Raw genomic sequence first — 17,351 nt, 5'->3', positions numbered from 1 at the left:
ATCACTCAGGACTGAGTGCTGACTGTGTGCCCGGGTTCTGGGGGCACCGCAGTGGACAAACAGGACCAGCTCTCGGCCTCAGGGAGCCTGTGTGACAGTGGAGGACGAGGGCAGATCCAGGCAGATCCAGGCCCCAGACCTTCAGGATCCTCTGAGACTTGTGTCAGAGATGCAGATGTCCAGGCCCTAAGCCTGGCAGGGTGACTCAGCACCGCGGGATGTGGGGCCTGGGGCCTGTACCCTCCCCCTCCCCCTCCCTCTCCCCCTCCCCTTCCTCCTCCCCTTTCCCTCCCCTCCCCTCCCCCTCCCTCCCCTCCCCCTCTCCCTCCCCCTCTCCCTCCCCCTCCCCTCCCCTTTCCCTCCCCTCCCCTCCCCTCCCCCTCCCTCCCCTCCCCCTCCCCTCCCCCTCTCCCTCCCCCTCCCCTCCCCCTCCCCCTCCCCTCCCCCTCCCCTTCCCCCTCCCCCTCCCCCTTCCCCTCCCCTCCCCTTCCCCCTCCCCTCCCCTCCCCCTCCCCTCCCCTCCCCCTCCCCCTCCCCTCCCCCTTCCCCTCCCCGTTCCCCTCCCCCTGTCCCTCCCCCTCCCCCTCCCCCTCCCCTCCCCTCCCCCTCCCTCCCCTCCCCCTCCCTCCCCCTCCCCTCCCCCTCTCCCTCCCCCTCCCCTCCCCCTCCCTCCCCTCCCCCTCCTTTCCCCCTTCCCCTCCCCCCTCCCCTCCCCCCAGTGATCTCTGATGCACAGTCAAGTTCCAGAGCCGGTCCTGCACAGACACTGCAGGTCTGGGAACACAGCGCAGACATGGCTCCAAACGCGGCTACCCTGCTGACCTCACATCCTCCGGGAGCCAGTGCTTGCCGGTCAGGCATCACAGGCCCCAAACACATACCCACTCATATGTGCACACACACACGCACACACATGTACACATGTGCTCTCACACACACACCCCCACATACACGTGCCCCACACAACGCAAACATGTACAGTGCTCACACATGCATTCACACATGCATGTCCACACACATTCACACATCCGTGCACCTACAGACACACGCATGCACACATACACTTGCTTTCTCTCTCTCACACACACATCCACACGTGCACACAGCACTGGCGAGCACTGCCTGACTGAGGCTCCTTGGAGAAGTATAGGGCACCAGCACCCTGTTGGGGTGCCATTGAACATCCCAGCCCTTCCCTGAAGTTGCTCTTATTATTTCGTTTTTACTTATTTTTATCTTTTTAGTTTTTAATTTATTGTGTTAACGTGGTTTCAAGTGTCCCTAAGCTGCTCTTCTTATAACAGCCAACACCCCTTTCTCCTTCTCTCCGGGTTCTCAGCAAACTAGCTACCTGCGAGCACCCCTCCCAAACCCCTCTCCAGAACTCAGTGTGTAAAACCTGCTTCACAGAACAAAAGCGCAACAAAATCCAGGCTGTTAGCCAACCACACCTCTGCTGTCCCACTGCCGCACCTGCCGGGCCTTGACCCCCTCCCCCAGGTTCAGAGAGAGGTGCTCAGCTGCCAGGGATGGGGGGTAACAGTGGGCGGGGAGCAAGGATGGCTTTGGGAGGCTCTTGGAGGAAGGACTTACAGGCGGGCTGGTTTAGAAGGGGCTCTGTCCCCAGGAGAACTAGCGCCTCAGGCATGGCTGCCATTGCAGGGCTCCCACGTGACCCGGTGGCCTGGCATCTACCTGCTCCAGTGGCACATGCACGCGCCCCCTGGCGGTGTGGTGGAGGACGTCCTGACAGCTCTGCACAGTCCTGGCCCCAGGTGCAAACTCCTCTACTACTATGAGGTGCTGGCGTCGGAGGACTTCAGGTAGGAGGGGCTGGGAGAGGGGGCCCCGGGCAGGCTGGGCCCCTGCTCCCTCCAGGCCAGGCGGGGGCGCTGCATTCACCTCTCCTACTTGCCTCTGGGCTTCTCCAGGGGTGGGGCACTGGCCCCTGTTAAAAATTTCCGGTGGTTCAGCCCCCTTAGTGTGAGAAGTGGACACTCTATCTAAACTCTGCCTCAGCTGCAGAACCGATGGGGGAGCCTGAGGTCCTGCTAGCTGGACCTCCCCTCACGCCTAGCATTCCATAAGACAGGATTTGGAATGTTCTAGAACCGTCTAGACTAGAGCCTCCCAAATGGTACTTTCAGAGAGACAGGGAATCTAGTGGTTAAGACCACGTGCACTTTCTGGTTGCTGTGTGACCTTGGGGGAGACATTTCCCCTCTTTCAGCCTCAGACTTCCTCTCTGTTAAATGGGACCACTGGAGCCCCAGCGTTGTGGGTGGGCTGTCACGAGGATAGAATGGTGGAAGAAGCCTACCCTTCACCGGGGCATTCAGTAAGCACAACGTAGCAGAAATAAAGCAGAGGGTGAGGAGTTAGAGCAGGAGGCTTCTCTAAGGCCTTGCGTTGTATCTTTCAGATGTGAGTGTGACTTTGCATTCTGCTTCATGAAATAGCTGTAAGTCTCTGTCTAAAAATAACGCTTTAGAGGTGGGTCCAAGATGATGGCGTAGGAGGATGCTGAACTCACCACCTCCCATGACACCCTGGAAAAGCACCTACTTTTAGAGCAATTTCTCCTGACAGACAACTGAGGGCTGCTTGCACAGCTCCTGCACAGCAGAAGAAAGGAAGAGAGACCGCATGGAGGTTGGGGGACCACAAGGTCAGAGGGAACTCTTCCAGATTGGAGGTGCTGGTGTGCGCCATTGTTTACATTTCCCCTCCACCTGGATAGCCCAGGAGGGAGCTCTCTCCAGGTGTTCTGGTTAAGCCACGAGGCAAGGGCGCTGCTGAGCATTTCAGGCCATCCTGCCCTGGAGCGTCCTTTAGCAGGGCCAACAGGGTGCTGTGGCCCACGTGCGGAAGATCAGCATGGCCCTGCCACACACACACACCGGCTGTCCTGCCTGGAGCCAGCTCATGCAGGGCCAACAGGGTGCTGTGGCCCACGTGCGGAAGATCAGCATGGCCCTGCCACACACACCAGCTGTCCTGCCTGGAGCCAGCTCATGCAGGGCCAACAGGGTGCTGTGGCCCACGTGCGGAAGATCAGCATGGCCCTGCCACACACACACCGCTCTCCTGCCCTGGAGCCAGCTCATGCAGGGCCGACAGGGTGCTGTGGCCCACGTGCGGAAGATCAGCATGGCCCTGCCACACACACACCGGCTGTCCTGCCTGGAGCCAGCTCATGCAGGGCCGACAGGGTGCTGTGGCCCACGTGCGGAAGATCAGCATGGCCCTGCCACACACACACCGGCTGTCCTGCCTGGAGCCAGCTCATGCAGGGCCGACAGGGTGCTGTGGCCCAAGTGCGGAAGATCAGCATGGCCCTGCCACACACACACCGCTCTCCTGCCCTGGAGCTTCCTTCAGCAGGGCCAACAGGGTGCTGTGGCCCACGTGCGGAAGATCAGCATGGCCCTGCCACACACACACCGCTCTCCTGCCCTGGAGCTTCCTTCAGCAGGGCCAACAGGGTGCTGTGGCCCACGTGCGGAAGATCAGCATGGCCCTGCCACACACACCGGCTGTCCTGCCTGGAGCCAGCTCATGCAGGATGCTGTATTGTGCGTCCACTGGGCTTCCCAGCCCAGACCCCACTCCAGCCATAGGGACCTGGTTCAGCAGGGTGCTACCATGCACACATGTGCACACTGGGAGCCCCATCTGGGGAGCTCGTTCTGGTAGTTCCCACAGGGCACTCTGGTGCACGTGCATTGGGCTGCCTAGCCCGAGCCCTGCCCCTGCCATGGACAAATGGAACAGCAGGGCACCACCCCCTCTGGAGCTTGCTCCTGGGGGACTGCAGGGCACAGCAGCATATGCACAGGGCTGCCCCACTTGGACCTCCCATTCTAGCTGCAGATAGCCAGACCAACAGGGAGCCACCACACACGCATGCGCACAAGGGGCCACCTTGTCCAGCCTGCTCCTCCCACCAATCAAGCACCACAGGCACTGCATGCACCTACCCCAGCTCCAAGTGGCCTGCCAAACCTACCCAGCACACAATCTGCACAGAGGTCACTTTTTCAAGATGGGGAGAGATGGCTATCTCATCCAATTCACAGGAACAAACACAAAAATTCAAACACAATGAGAAGACAGAGGAATATGTTACAAATGAACAAACAAGAAAAAATGGAAAAAACCCTAATGAAGCAGAGATAAGTAATTTGCCTGATAATTCAAGGAAATGGTCATAAGGATTCTCACCCAACTTGAGAGTAGAACAGAGGAACTCAGAAGTTCAATAAAGAGAAAGAAAATATAATAAAGAACCAATCAGAGTCGAAGAACACAATAACTGAAATTTAAAATCTATTGTAATGAATCAACATCAGATTAGATCATGAAAAAAAAAATATGATTTAGTGACCTAGAACAGTGGTCCCCAACCCCTGGGCCACGGAACGGTACCGGTCCGTGGGCCATTTGGTACCGGTCTGCAGAGGAAGAATAAATAACTTACATTATTTCCATTTTATTTATTTATTTATTTATTTATTTATTTTTTTTTTTCATTTTTCTGAAGCTGGAAACAGGGAGAGACAGTCAGACAGACTCCCGCATGCGCCCGACCAGGATCCACCCGGCACGCCCACCAGGGGCGACGCTCTGCCCACCAGGGGGCGATGCTCTGCCCATCCTGGGCGTCGCCATGTTGCGACCAGAGCCACTCTAGCACCTGGGGCAGAGGCCACAGAGCCATCCCCAGCGCCCGGGCCATCTTTGCTCCAATGGAGCCTCGGCTGCAGGAGGGGAAGAGAGAGACAGAGAGGGAAAGCGCGGCGGAGGGGTGGAGAAGCAAATGGGCGCTTCTCCTGTGTGCCCTGGCCGGGAATCGAACCCGGGTCCTCCGCACGCTAGGCCGACGCTCTACCGCTGAGCCAACCGGCCAGGGCTCCGTTTTATTTATATTTAAGTCTGAACGATGTTTTATTTTTAAAAAATGACCAGATGCCCTCTGTTACATCTGACTAAGACTCACTCTTGACGCTTGTCTCGGTCACGTGATACATTTATCCGTCCCACCCTAAAGGCCGGTCCGTGAAAATATTTTCTGACATTAAACCGGTCCGTGGCCCAAAAAAGGTTGGGGACCACTGACCTAGAAGATAGAATAGTAGAAATAACCCAGTCAGAAAGGCAGAAAAAAAATAAAAAAAGAATAAGAGAAACAAAGGTGACTTGTGGGACCTCTGGCACAATCTCTAACATATTAAAATTCATATTATAGGGAATCCCAGCAGGAGAAGAGAGAGAAAGGGGCAGGAAGTCTATCTGAAGAAATAAAGGTTGAAAACTTTCCTAATCTGGAGAAGGAAACAGACATCTAGGTCCAGGAAGCACAGAAAGTTCCAAACAAGATGAACCCAAGGAGGCCCACACCAAAGACGTATTGTAATTAAAACGGCAGAAGTTAAAGATAAGAGATAGTCTTGAAGGCAGGAAGGGGTAAACAACTATTCACATACAAGGGAAACCTGGTAAGGCTATTAGCCGATTTCTCAGCAGAAACCTTACAGGCCACAAGGAACTGGCAGGATAATTTTAAGTTGCTGAAATAAAGGAACCTATCACCTAGAATACTCTACCCAGCAGGTTACCATTCAGAACTGAAGAAGAGATAGTTTCCTAGACAAAAAACTGAAGCTTTACAAGAAATATTCAAGTGTCTTTAAGCAGAAAATAAAAGGCTATGACCAGAAATAAGAAAATACATGAAAAAGAAATGTTACAGGTAATGGCAGATATATAATAAACAAAGCATATCAACCACTTAAAAGGTTAGTATGGAAAAAAAAAAAGGTTAGTATGAAGGTTAAAAGACAAAAGTAGCAAAATTAATTATAACTATGATAAATAGTTGGGAACACACAAAAGAGAAAGATCTCAAATATGACATCAAAAACAAAGTGGAGAGTGGAGACTAAAAATGTAGTACTTTTAGATGGATATAAATGGATTTGATTTATATGACCATATGGTAACCACAAACCCAAAACCTAATAAAAATACACAAAAATTAAACAGAAATGAATCCAAACAAAAGACTTAAGAAAACCAGCCAACCAAAAGGAAAATGATCAAGAGAAGAAGAAAGGAACAGAGAAAAATTACAAAAACAACAAAAGTTGAACAAAATAGCAATAAATACATATCTATAAACAATTACTTTAAATGTACATGGACTAAATACTTGAATCAAAAGACATAGTATGGCCCTGGCTGGATAGCTCAGTTGGTAGAGCATTGTCCCAAAGCACCGAGGTTGCCAGTTCAATTCCTGGTCAGGGCACATAGAGGAACAGATTGATGTTCCTGTCTCTCTTTCTCTCCCTTTCTCTCTCTAAAATCAATGAAATAAACATTTAAAAAAATTTTTTTAAAGACATAGGGTAGCCCTGGCCGGTTGGCTCAGCGGTAGAGCGTCGGCCTGGCGTGCGAGGGACCCAGGTTCGATTCCCGGCCAGGGCACATAGGAGAAGCGCCCATTTGCTTCTCCACCCCCGCCCCCTCCTTCCTCTCTGTCTCTCTCTTCCCCTCCTGCAGCCAAGGCTCCATTGGAGCAAAGACAGCTCGGGCGCTGGGGATGGCTCCTTGGCCTCTGCCCCAGGCGCTAGAGTGGCTCTGGTCGCGGCCGAGCGACGCCCCGGAGGGGCAGAGCATCGCCCCCTGGTGGGCAGAGCGTCGTCCCTGGTGGGCGTGCCGGGTGGATCCTGGTCGGGCGCATGCAGGAGTCTGTCCGACTGTCTCTCCCCCTTTCCAGCTTATAAAAAAAAAAAAAAAAGACATAGGGTAGCAGAATGAATAAAAAAACAAGACCTATTTGTATGCTGCCTACAAGGGACTCACTTCAGTTAAAAGACACACACAGACTAAAAGTGAAGGGATACAAAAAGATATTCCATAAAAATAGAAATGAAAAGAAAGCTGGGGCAGCAATACTCGTATCAGACAAAGTAGACTTAAAAATGAAGACTAGGCCCTGGCCAATTGGCTAGCGGTAGAGCGTCAGCCTGGCATGTGGAAGTCCTGGGTTCAATTCCTGGTCAGGGCACACGAGAGAAGCACCCATCTGCTTCTCCACCCTTCCCCCTCTCTTTCCTCTCTATCTTTCTCTTCCCCTCCCACAGCCAGGGTTCCACTGGAGCAGAGTTGTCCTGGGCACTAGGACGGCTCCATGGCCTCTGCCTCAGGAGCTAGAATGGCTCTGACTGCAACATAGCAATGCCCCAGATGGGCAGAGCATCGCCCCCTGGTGGGCATGCTGGGTGGATCCGGGTTGGGCGCATGCAGGAGGCTGTCTGACTGCCTCCCCGCTTCTAACTTTGGAAAAATACAAAAAACAAACAGACAAAAACAACAAAGAAAACACAAAGACCTAAAAGAGACAAAGAAGCACATTACATAATGATAAAGGAGTCAAAGAAGTGGATATAAAAATCATAAATATTTACTCACCCAACATAGGAGCACCTAAATATATAAAGCAAATATTAATAGACATTAAGGGAGAAATTGACAGTAATACAATAATAGTAAGGGATTTAATATCCCACTTACATCAATAGGTCATTCAGACAGAAAATCAATAAGGAAACAATGGCCTTAAATATCACATTCGACCAGATTGACTTAATTGATAATTATAAAACATTTCATTCCAATACTGCAGAATATACATTCTTTTCAAGTGCAAATGGGAACTAGAAAAAGTACAAACAAAACCCAAAATAAATAGAAGAAAAGAATAAAGATCAGAGCAGGAATAAACAAAATAGAGACAAAAATATGAAAAGATATATAAAATTGACAAAACTTTAGCCAGATTCAGCAAGAAGAAAAATGAGAGCCCAAATAAATAAATTCAGAAATGAATGAGAAGTTAAAACCAACCCCACAAAATATAAAGAATCATTCAAGAATATTATGAACAATTATATGCCAACAAACTACACAACTTAGAAGAAATGGATAGAAACATGCAATCTTCCAAGACTGAACCAGGAAGAAACAGAAAATCTGAATAGACCAATTACTAGCAACAAAATATAAGCAATAACAACAACAACAAACCCTCAACAAATGAAAGTTCAGGACCAAACGGTGAATTCTATCAAACATTTACAGAAGAAGTAATACCTATCTCTCTCAATTTTTTTTTTAAAAATTGAAGAGGAAAGAACACTTCTAAAGTTGGCTTCTACAAAGCCAACATTACCTTGATACCAAAACCAGACAAAGACACTACAAAAAGAAACCAACACAAATAAATAAAAATAAAACTATATGACAATATTCCTGATGAACATATATGCAAAAATTCTTAACAGAATATTAGCAAACCAAATTCAAAGGATCATACACCATGATCAAGTGGGATTTATTCCAGGCACACAAGGATGGTTCACAAAACAATCAATCTGATACACTACATCAATAAACCAAGGATAGCCCTGGCTGGATGGCTTAGTTGGTTAGAGGACCATCTTTAAGTACATAAGTTACTGGTTCAATCCCTGGTCAGAGCACATACAGGAATGGATAGATGTTCCTGTCCCTCCTCCTTCCTCTCTTTCTAAAATCAATAAAATAAACATTAAAAAAATGAAACCAGGATAAAAATCATATGATCACCACAATAGATGAAGAAAAACATTTGTGAAAATTCAACTTCTATTTATGATAAAAACTCAACAAAGGGAATATAGAGGGAATATACCCCAACATAATAAAGGCTATAAATGACAAATATCCAGTTGTGAAAAGCAGAAAGCCTTTCCCCTAAGATCAGAGATAAGACAAGGATGCCTACCTACTCTTACCACTTTTATTCAGTATAGTATTGTAAGTCCTAGCCATAGCAATCAGATAAGACAGAGAAATAAAAGGCATCTGAATTAAAAAGGAAGAAGTAAAACTGTCACTATTTGCAGATGACATGATACTATATATAAAAACCCTAAAGATTCCACTAAAAAAATTATTAGGATAAATGAATTCAGTAAAGTTGCAGGATACAAAATCAATATGCAAAAATCTATTGTGTTTCTATATACAATAATGAACAGTCAGAAGTAGTTAAGAAAACAACCCCACTTACAATCACACCCAAAGAACATAAAAGACCTACTAGGAATAAATTTAACTAATGAGGTGAAATACTTATACTCTAAACACTGTAGAACATTAAAAAAAAAATTAAAGAGAACACAAATAAATGGAAGGATATACCATGCTCATGGACTGGGGATTAATATTGTTAAAATATTCATACTAACTATAGTAATCTATAGATCCAATGCAAACCCCGTCAAAGTACCAATGGCATTCTTCTCATAACTAGAACAAATAATCCTAAAATTTATATGGAACCACAAAAGACCTCAAAATAGCCAACACCATCTTGAGAAAGAAGAACAAAGTTGGAGGTACCATGCTGTCTAATTTCTTTTTTTTTTTTTTTTTTTTACAAATGGACATATTAAGTATTTTTTATTTTATTTATTCATTTTTAGAGAGGAGAGAGAGAGAGACTAAGAGAGAGAGAGAGAGAGAGACAGAGAGAGAGAAGAGGGGAGGAGCTGGAAGCATCAACTCCCATATGTGCCTTGACCAGGCAAGCCCAGGGTTTTGAACCGGCGACCTCAGCATTTCCAGGTCGACGCTTTATCCACTGCACCACCACAGGTCAGGCATGCTGTCTAATTTCAAACTATACTAAAGGCTGTACAAATCAAAACAGCATGGTACTGGCATAAAAATAGACACATAGAACAATGGAATGGAATATAGAGCCCAGAAATAAGCCTTTGCTTATATGGTCAATTAATCTATGACAAAGGAGGTAAGAATATACAATGGAGCAGTGCCAGTCCCTTTAATGAGTGATATTGGGAATACCGGACAGACCTGAAAAAGGTGAAATGGCCGCTCTTACACTATGTACAAAAACTCAAAATGGATGAAAGATTTAACTGTAAGTCCTGAAACCATAAAATTAGAAGAAAACATAGTAAACCCTTTTAAAAAAACTTTATTTTATATTTTTAGTAAACTTATTTTTTTTATTTTTTTATATTTTACAGAGACAGAGAGTGAGTCAGAGAGAGGGATAGACAGGGACAGACAGACAGGAACGGAGAGAGATGAGAAGCATCAATCATTAGTTTTTCATTGCGCATTGCAACACCTTAGTTGTTCATTGATTGCTTTCTCATATGTGCCTTGACCGCGGGCCTTCAGCACACTGAGTAGCCCCTTGCTGGAGCCAGCGACCTTGGGTTCAAGCTGGTAGGCTTTTGCTCAAACCAGATGAGCCCGCGCTCAAGCTGGCGACCTCGGGGTCTCGAACCTGGGTCCTCTGCATCCCAGTCCGACGCTCTATCCCCTGCGCCACCGCCTGGTCAGGCTATATTCTTAGTAAACTCTTTGACATTGATTGGTCTTAGCAATATCTTTTTGGATATGCTACCTCCATCAAGGGAAACAAAAGCAAAAAGAAACGAACGGGACTACATCAAACTAAAAATAATGCTTTAAATTCCTCACCATGGCATTAAAGGGAGGCTCCAGAAAGGTGTTGCATCTGGACCCACCTCCCAGGCATTGCTGCAAGGATCCTCAGGGCACAAGCAGCCCAGCGTGAGAAGCACTGGGCCACCATCTTTTCTCTAAGTAGGGTCCCATGGTGTGGCAGGGGGCTAGTGTGTCCCTTTTTGGGAGGTGGCCTGTTTTGGCCAGAGGGACTCAGACATGCAGACATAGGCATCAGAGGACGGCGGGTGGGCACAGAGGAATGGGCTAGACACTGCTCCCCAGCCTGTCGGCTCAGTTGGGGAACCTGCATGCTCTGTCCTTCTCAGCCTCATGGAGAACCAGTTCACAGGCTGTTTTCTGGCCACACTCAGTGGGCAGGCACCTGGCTGGGCCCTGAGGGGTGGGGGAGCCAGACAGACAGGGTCTGCTGTCGTGGAGCAGGAGGCCACATAATTCACAGATGTGTGCCCTGAAGGTATTCCAGCGTGGGGTCTTTATCCTGAGGTCACACAGCCAGGAGGTGCTGGAGGTCTTAACGTAGGATGCTGTCAGAATGCACAGCAAGGGGCCTGGCACAGGGTGGGCAAGGGGTGTGGGGGAGGTGTCTGGGAAGTGACATTGGTGCCCACAAGTCACCTCTGGGGCTTGTCAAAATGCAGCCCAAGAGTGTGTGCTCCAACAAGGTCTAGAAGACAGGTTGGGGCTGGCCCCCAGTCCACACTGAGTAGCCAGTCCCTAAAGCTGCACTGTTCAACCAAAAGCTACTAGCCACAGGCAGCACTTTATTTTATTTTTTAAGGCTTTATTTATTCAATTTTCAGAGAGAGAGAGAAAGAAAGAGAGAGAGAGAGAGACAGAGAGAGAGAGAGAGAGAGACAAGGGGGAGGAGCAGGAAGCATCAACTCCCATATGTGCCTTGACCAGGCAAGCCCAGGATTTCAAACCGGTGGCCTCAGTGTTCCAAGTCGGCGCTATATCACACTGCGCCACCACAGGTCAGGCACAGGCAGCACTTTAAACTTGGCTATTAGAATGAAATAAAATTAAAAATTCAATTCCTCGGTCTCCATAGCCATATTTGGAGTGCCCAGTAGCCCCACGTGGCCAATGGCTGCTGTGATAGAACAGATATACGTCTGTCATCACAGAAAGTTCTGGACGGTTCTACTCTGAGGTTTGGAGTGGGAGTTAATTAGACAAAGTGGGCCGGAGAGCAAGGCTTCTGGCAGGAGGCACAGACATACAAATGTCCCAAGACAGGAGTGTTGGAGGAGCTGAAAGGAGGGGGTGAGGGTGGGGATAGGGGCTAGGGACTTCCTAGGCTGTGGGACCACCCTGGGCTAGGCTAGCCACCCCCCACCCCGTTCAGTGAAAGCCCGGAATGGTTTGTAGCAGGTTGGGCTCTGCTTGTGGGTGCAGGGGCAGGGAAATGGGTGGAGCTTCATTTCTCATCTTGGCCTCACTTGCTTTGCCCTCTGCACTTGCCCTCTGCACCTGGGTGTTCACCATCCCTGGGGAAAGAGCCCTGGGGGCTCACTGGCAGCAGCCCCAGCCTTCCCACTGCTGCGGGTGAGCCCCAGGTCTGTGTCTCCACCGCAAGGTCATATTTGTGCTATGCCTTTCCTCCCCAGGGGCTCCATGTCCAGCCTGGAGTCCTGCACCAGCCGTTTCTCCCATCTCAGCGCTGCCACCTCCTCCTCCGCCTCCTCCGGCCAGTCCCACAGCAGCTCCCTGGTCTCCAGATAGCCAGGACTGAGCCCTGCAGGGCCGTCTACTCGCCTACCGTGTCAGGGGTCTGCAACCAGAAGCCAGCTTGCACTGCGACCCAGGACCACGTGGGCTGCAGCTTGGGTCTGGACACTGCCAGAGTTGGGGTGTCTGAAGCTGACAGCAATGATTCAGCTCCTGGCTTGCGTGTGGGAGCCTCTAAGTCGGAACCATGTCCTTTGGGCTTTGGGCAACGAAAAGCCAAGGAGTGGGTGGACCACTTTCAGGTCTGCCTGGTCTGGGAGCTCAGGGATGTCATGAGGCTCAGCCCCGCTCTTTCTTTCTGCCTCTGCTTTTTCTGGGATGGCCTCCTTCTCAGGTACCTTCCCCATTGCCACGAGGCTCCACCCCTCTTTCCTCCCAGCTCAGCTCCAGAAGAGCACTTCCTTCTCCCAAAGTTTCTCCAACCTCTCCGAACTGAGTCTAATCAGCCTGCCTGGGCTCCATGCTAGTCCCGGAACCAATTACAGTTGCCAGGGAAATGGACAACACTGATTGGCCAGCAAGGTCCTATGCCCAATCTGGACCAATCACTGTGTGGGGAGGAGGGTGCTGTGATTGGCCAGCCTGGACCACATGCTTGTCCCTGGAGCCAACAACCAGGGCTAAAAAGCACAAGGGGCCTCTCATATTGGGGTCCTCTAAGGAGAAGAGGGAAAGACTACTGGGCAAGCAGAAATGGCAGATATTCACCAAGGCAGGTACGGTGAGCAGATAGATGCACTACAGGCTTTGCTTTCTGTGGGGAGCAGCCCACCCTGGATTTGAAATCCATTTTCCTAGCGCTTGGCTGGGAGGGCCTCACCCTGACCACCCCTAACTTGAAGAGGGTGGGAAGGCGCATGTTTCTGCTAAGTGTCAGGCAGTGATGACGCGGTTCAGGGTCTTTATACTCCTCTGGAGGTCCCTTTCTCTCCTGGGAGCTCGCTCATTATGACTTTTTTTGGTTGTAAGCTGTAGAGACCCACGTAGAAAGGGTCACCATCCACGGGCACAGGTAACTGGCCAGTCCGGGAGGGCCTGCATGTCTGGTACAGGAGCTCAGCCTGGCACCAGGACTTTCCTGTGGGACGGAGGCTCTGACTTTGCCCTGGGTCAAATGTGACTCCTGGAACCAACTCCAGGACTGACAGACTTTCCCCGAGTTCCCGCATGGGAGAGATGTGTACACCCTTGGGGCCTGAGGACATTTCTCTTTTTTTTTTTCCTGAGCCTCCAAAAAGACGTCAGGTCATAAGTTGCCAGGTGGCAGCCTGCAGTCTGATCTGGCCTGTCTTTAGTGGGTTTTTTTTGCCTATAGAGCAATTTAAAAGTTGGGAATTTCTGGCTTCCCTTAGGCATTTGGTAGTGTTGGCAAAACAGGGCCACCATTGCCACATAAAGGCAACAGACACACAAAGGCCACGCCAGTCCCACCCCTATTAGATCCACCCCTAGCCCAGGTCACCTCACTTGCCTTGTCTGCGGGCAAGCCGCCTCACTGAAATGGCTTGGCAGGCAGCCAGGGCTCCCGTCTGCAGCCGAGAGGCTCGTGCTACTTCTATCTCATAACCTTACTTACAGTTGGGGTGGTCTCGGGCCATCATCCAGAGTCACTGGGCCTTGCCCAAGGGGTGGGTTTATAACTGTGGGGATTGTCGCTTCCCTGCAGGCTTGGCATGATGGGACAAGAAGAACAAGCTTACTTCCATGCGAACCCCAACCCCAAACCTAGAGCTGAGGGAAGGAGACACCCTTCTTCTTGCATAGAGGGAGACTTGTCTACCTCTGTAGGTTTCCGTTTGCTTTTCAGGTATAGAAACTAAATCTAAACCCGCATCCTGCATCAAGGTGTGTGCGTGCATGTGAAGGAAAGAGAATGAGGGAGACTGGAGACATTCTCAAAATGAATTGCCCCGTGTGACCACGCACTTCTTTTTTTTTTGTATTTTTCTGAAGACGGAAACGGGGAGGCAGTCAGACAGACTCCCGCATGCGCCCGACCGGGATCCACCTGGCATGCCCACCAGGGGGCGATGTTCTGCCCATCTGGGGTGTTGCTCTGTTGCAACCAGAGCCATTCTAGTGCCTGAGGCAGAGGCCATGGAGCCATTCTCAGTGCCCGGGCCAACTTTGCTCCAATGGAGCCTTGGCTGCAGGAGGGGAAGAGAGAGACAGAGAGGAAGGAGAGGGGGAGGGGTGGAGAAGCAGATGGGCGCTTCTCCTGTTTGCCCTGACCGGGAATCGAACCCAGGACTCCTGCACGCCAGGCTGACACTCTACCACTGAGCCAACCGGCCAGGGCTACCACGCACTTCTTGCTGAGAGCCATTTGTGATACTGTCAACCACCTTTAGATGAATTTCTAGCTTGCCTCTTAAAACTACGTGTTACCCTACAAGCATTTTGGGGTAAGCTGCGCTAGCACTCCCTACATGCTTATTGTCTAAGACTAGCACCCAGCGAAGGGGGAGAAGCCTTTCGTTGACTTAGGGTTAGAAATGGCTTTTGATAACTGGAAACTGAGTCTGCCGATTCCAGAGGTGGGGGTCTTCTGTCAGCAGTCCAGGTGTTTTACAGGAGAAATAAGGGGCCTCAGGCCCACTCAGTTCTCCCCTTCAGAACGCCCCCACCCCAGCTTCACCCAGGCCTCTTGGCTCTCCCTCTCTTTGCACACTGGCCTTGTCTCTCCTCTCTCCTCTCTCCGGTGGGAAGTGGCTGCCAGCATCCCCTAACCTACCAACCACAGGGCTCACCATCTCTAAGGTCAAGACGCTCATTCCATTTCAGACCCCACAGAGGGCTCGGATGGGCCCTGCATGAGCTGCATGCTCACCCTGTGGATGCACTGGCCACGGGGGTTGGGGCTCTGTGATGGACGTTCCCTCCAGAAGTGACAGTGGGATGAGGGAGTACCAGTCACCCAAGCACAAGGGGAGCTGTCCAGAGAAGCAGCAGGTGGCCACAGCACTGTCTCCTACAATTCTCTTGTGTTGAAGGTCTCTGGGGCCCACATGGGAACATCGGCCGTCAATACGCCATCTTCTGACCTTTGAGAAGCTTGGAATGAAAAATTCCAGGAAGGGCTGCCAAGATCTTGGCTTCTAAATGTCCCCGGCCTCAAGGCTGGAAGTTCCTTGGCTTGGTTTTTTCTCCAGTTTATTCATTCACCTGTTGTGACCAGGACAGAAACAACACACTCATAATAGGACCTGCCTAGACCCTGAGTTTAGGAGCCTGGGTCTTGAAATTTAGACAAAGTGGGATTCAAACTTAGCTGTGTAACCTCCAGCAGGTGACTTAACCTCTCTGTGCCTCAGTTCCCTCATCTGTGAAATGGGGGCAGCAGTGCCTACCTCATCCATTGGGTTGTACTGGGATGAAGGAGTGGCTGTGACGTCCACAGCCCACCAGCGAGTTCACCAAAAAGTCAGTGGTTATTCTGGTTATTAAATGCTTCTCATTCAAAGACAGTGCACTCCTTCCAAGGATGCCTGCCACTATTTTTCATGGGACAGAAGGCTCAGCGCCGGAGGCATCTGGAGAAAAGTAGGTGTCGAATATTATCTCCCTCTGACATTCCCTTTCAGTTGTTGCTTGTGTTTCCTGGGCAGATCCTCTCAGGTGGAACCGCCACTCGGAGTGGTGTCTCCCTCAACCAGCCAGGGACTGTGCTCTCCGCAGGTTGAAATAAGGGGAGTGTGAGACTTTTTTCCTATGCTGGACTCCCTGGGATTTTCCTGCCTGGAACATGAATTGTTAATGAGAAAAGTGTAATTCTTTTCCACACAGTCTGTTTCTTGGCCTGATCATTTGCTCCAACCGGAAGCATTAAGTGTTTCAGATGCGGACATACCTCTACTGTCTACTTCCTGAAACCCTGGAGGTTTCCCTTGGCTTGTTCAAGAATTACCCACCCTGGTCGGGTAGCTCATTTGCTGAGAGCACCGTCCCTATACGCCAAGATTATGGGTTTGAGCCCCAGTCAGGGGCTCAAACAAGAATCAACCAATGAGTGCATAAATAAGTGGGACAACAAACTGATATTTCTCTTCTCTCTCTCTAAAAAGGAAAAAAGTCAATGAAAAATATAAAAAAAGAATTGCCCAACTGTTGTCTAAGACTATAGAGCCTTTTTTTTTTTTTTTTTTTTTGTATTTTTCTGAAGCTGGAAACGGGGAGAGACAGTCAGACAGACTCCCGCATGCGCCCGACCGGGATCCACCCGGCACGCCCACCAGGGGGTGACGCTCTGCCCACCAGGGGGCAATGCTCTGCCCCTCCGGGGCATCGCTCTGTCGAGACCAGAGCCACTCCAGCGCCTGGGGCAGAGGCCAAGGAGCCATCCCCAGCGCCTGGGCCATCTTTGCTCCAATGGAGCCTCGCTGCAGGAGGGGAAGAGAGAGACAGAGAGGAAGGTGGGCACCTCTCCTGTGTGCCCTGGCCGGGAATCGAACCCGGGACTTCTGCACACCAGGCCGACGCTCTACCACCGAGCCAACCGGCCAGGGCCTATAGAGCCTTCTTAACAAGGGTTATATCACCCTCAGGGGTTGTAAGTTGGTTCTAGAGGACAGGGGGCACATTTTTAATATAGAAAGCACAGATGTATTAGTTTCCTGGGGATGCAGTTACAAATGATCACAAACTAGATGGCTTAAAAACAAAAGAAATTGATTCTCTCCCAGTTCTGGAGGCCAGAAGTCTGAAATCAGTGTCAGCAGGCTCTAGGGGAGGATTCTGCCTGCCTCTTCCAGCTCCAGTGGTTCCTGTTGTTGCTGGGCTGGTGGTTACATCGCTCCTATCTCTGCCTCCATCTTCCCATGGCCCTCTCCCTTGTGTTTCCTCTTCTTGTTAGGATACGCTTCATCAGATGTAGGGCCCACCCTAATCCAGGGTTTCATCTCAAGGTCCTTAACTAATTATATCTGCAAAGACCCTACTTCCAAATAAGGAGGTTCTGGGTAGACGTGAATTTTGGCGGACACTGTACAACCCTCCGTGTATGCATACAGCACATACCAGATATGTGCAGTTTATCCATGGTATTA

General features: G+C 50.0%; 1 protein-coding gene across 2 annotated transcripts in view; it reads left to right on the top strand.

Annotated features, from left to right (window-relative positions):
- Nucleotides 1-14,206, top strand: part of SEC14L5 (SEC14 like lipid binding 5) — a 52,492-nt gene extending 38,286 nt beyond the window's left edge. For both annotated transcript variants that reach the window (XM_066382677.1, XM_066382676.1), the window contains 2 exons: nt 1,663-1,823; nt 12,186-14,206. In XM_066382677.1, the coding sequence (XP_066238774.1) occupies nt 1,663-1,823; nt 12,186-12,300 (276 nt within the window). In that variant the 3' untranslated portion in view covers nt 12,301-14,206. The remainder of the gene's footprint in view (nt 1-1,662; nt 1,824-12,185) is intronic.
- The last annotated feature ends 3,145 nt before the right edge of the window (nt 14,207-17,351 follow it).

The sequence above is a fragment of the Saccopteryx leptura genome, chromosome 4 (assembly GCF_036850995.1).
Source record: "Saccopteryx leptura isolate mSacLep1 chromosome 4, mSacLep1_pri_phased_curated, whole genome shotgun sequence".
NCBI lineage: Eukaryota > Metazoa > Chordata > Mammalia > Chiroptera > Emballonuridae > Saccopteryx > Saccopteryx leptura.
This window is presented reverse-complemented; position numbering and strand designations above follow the sequence as displayed.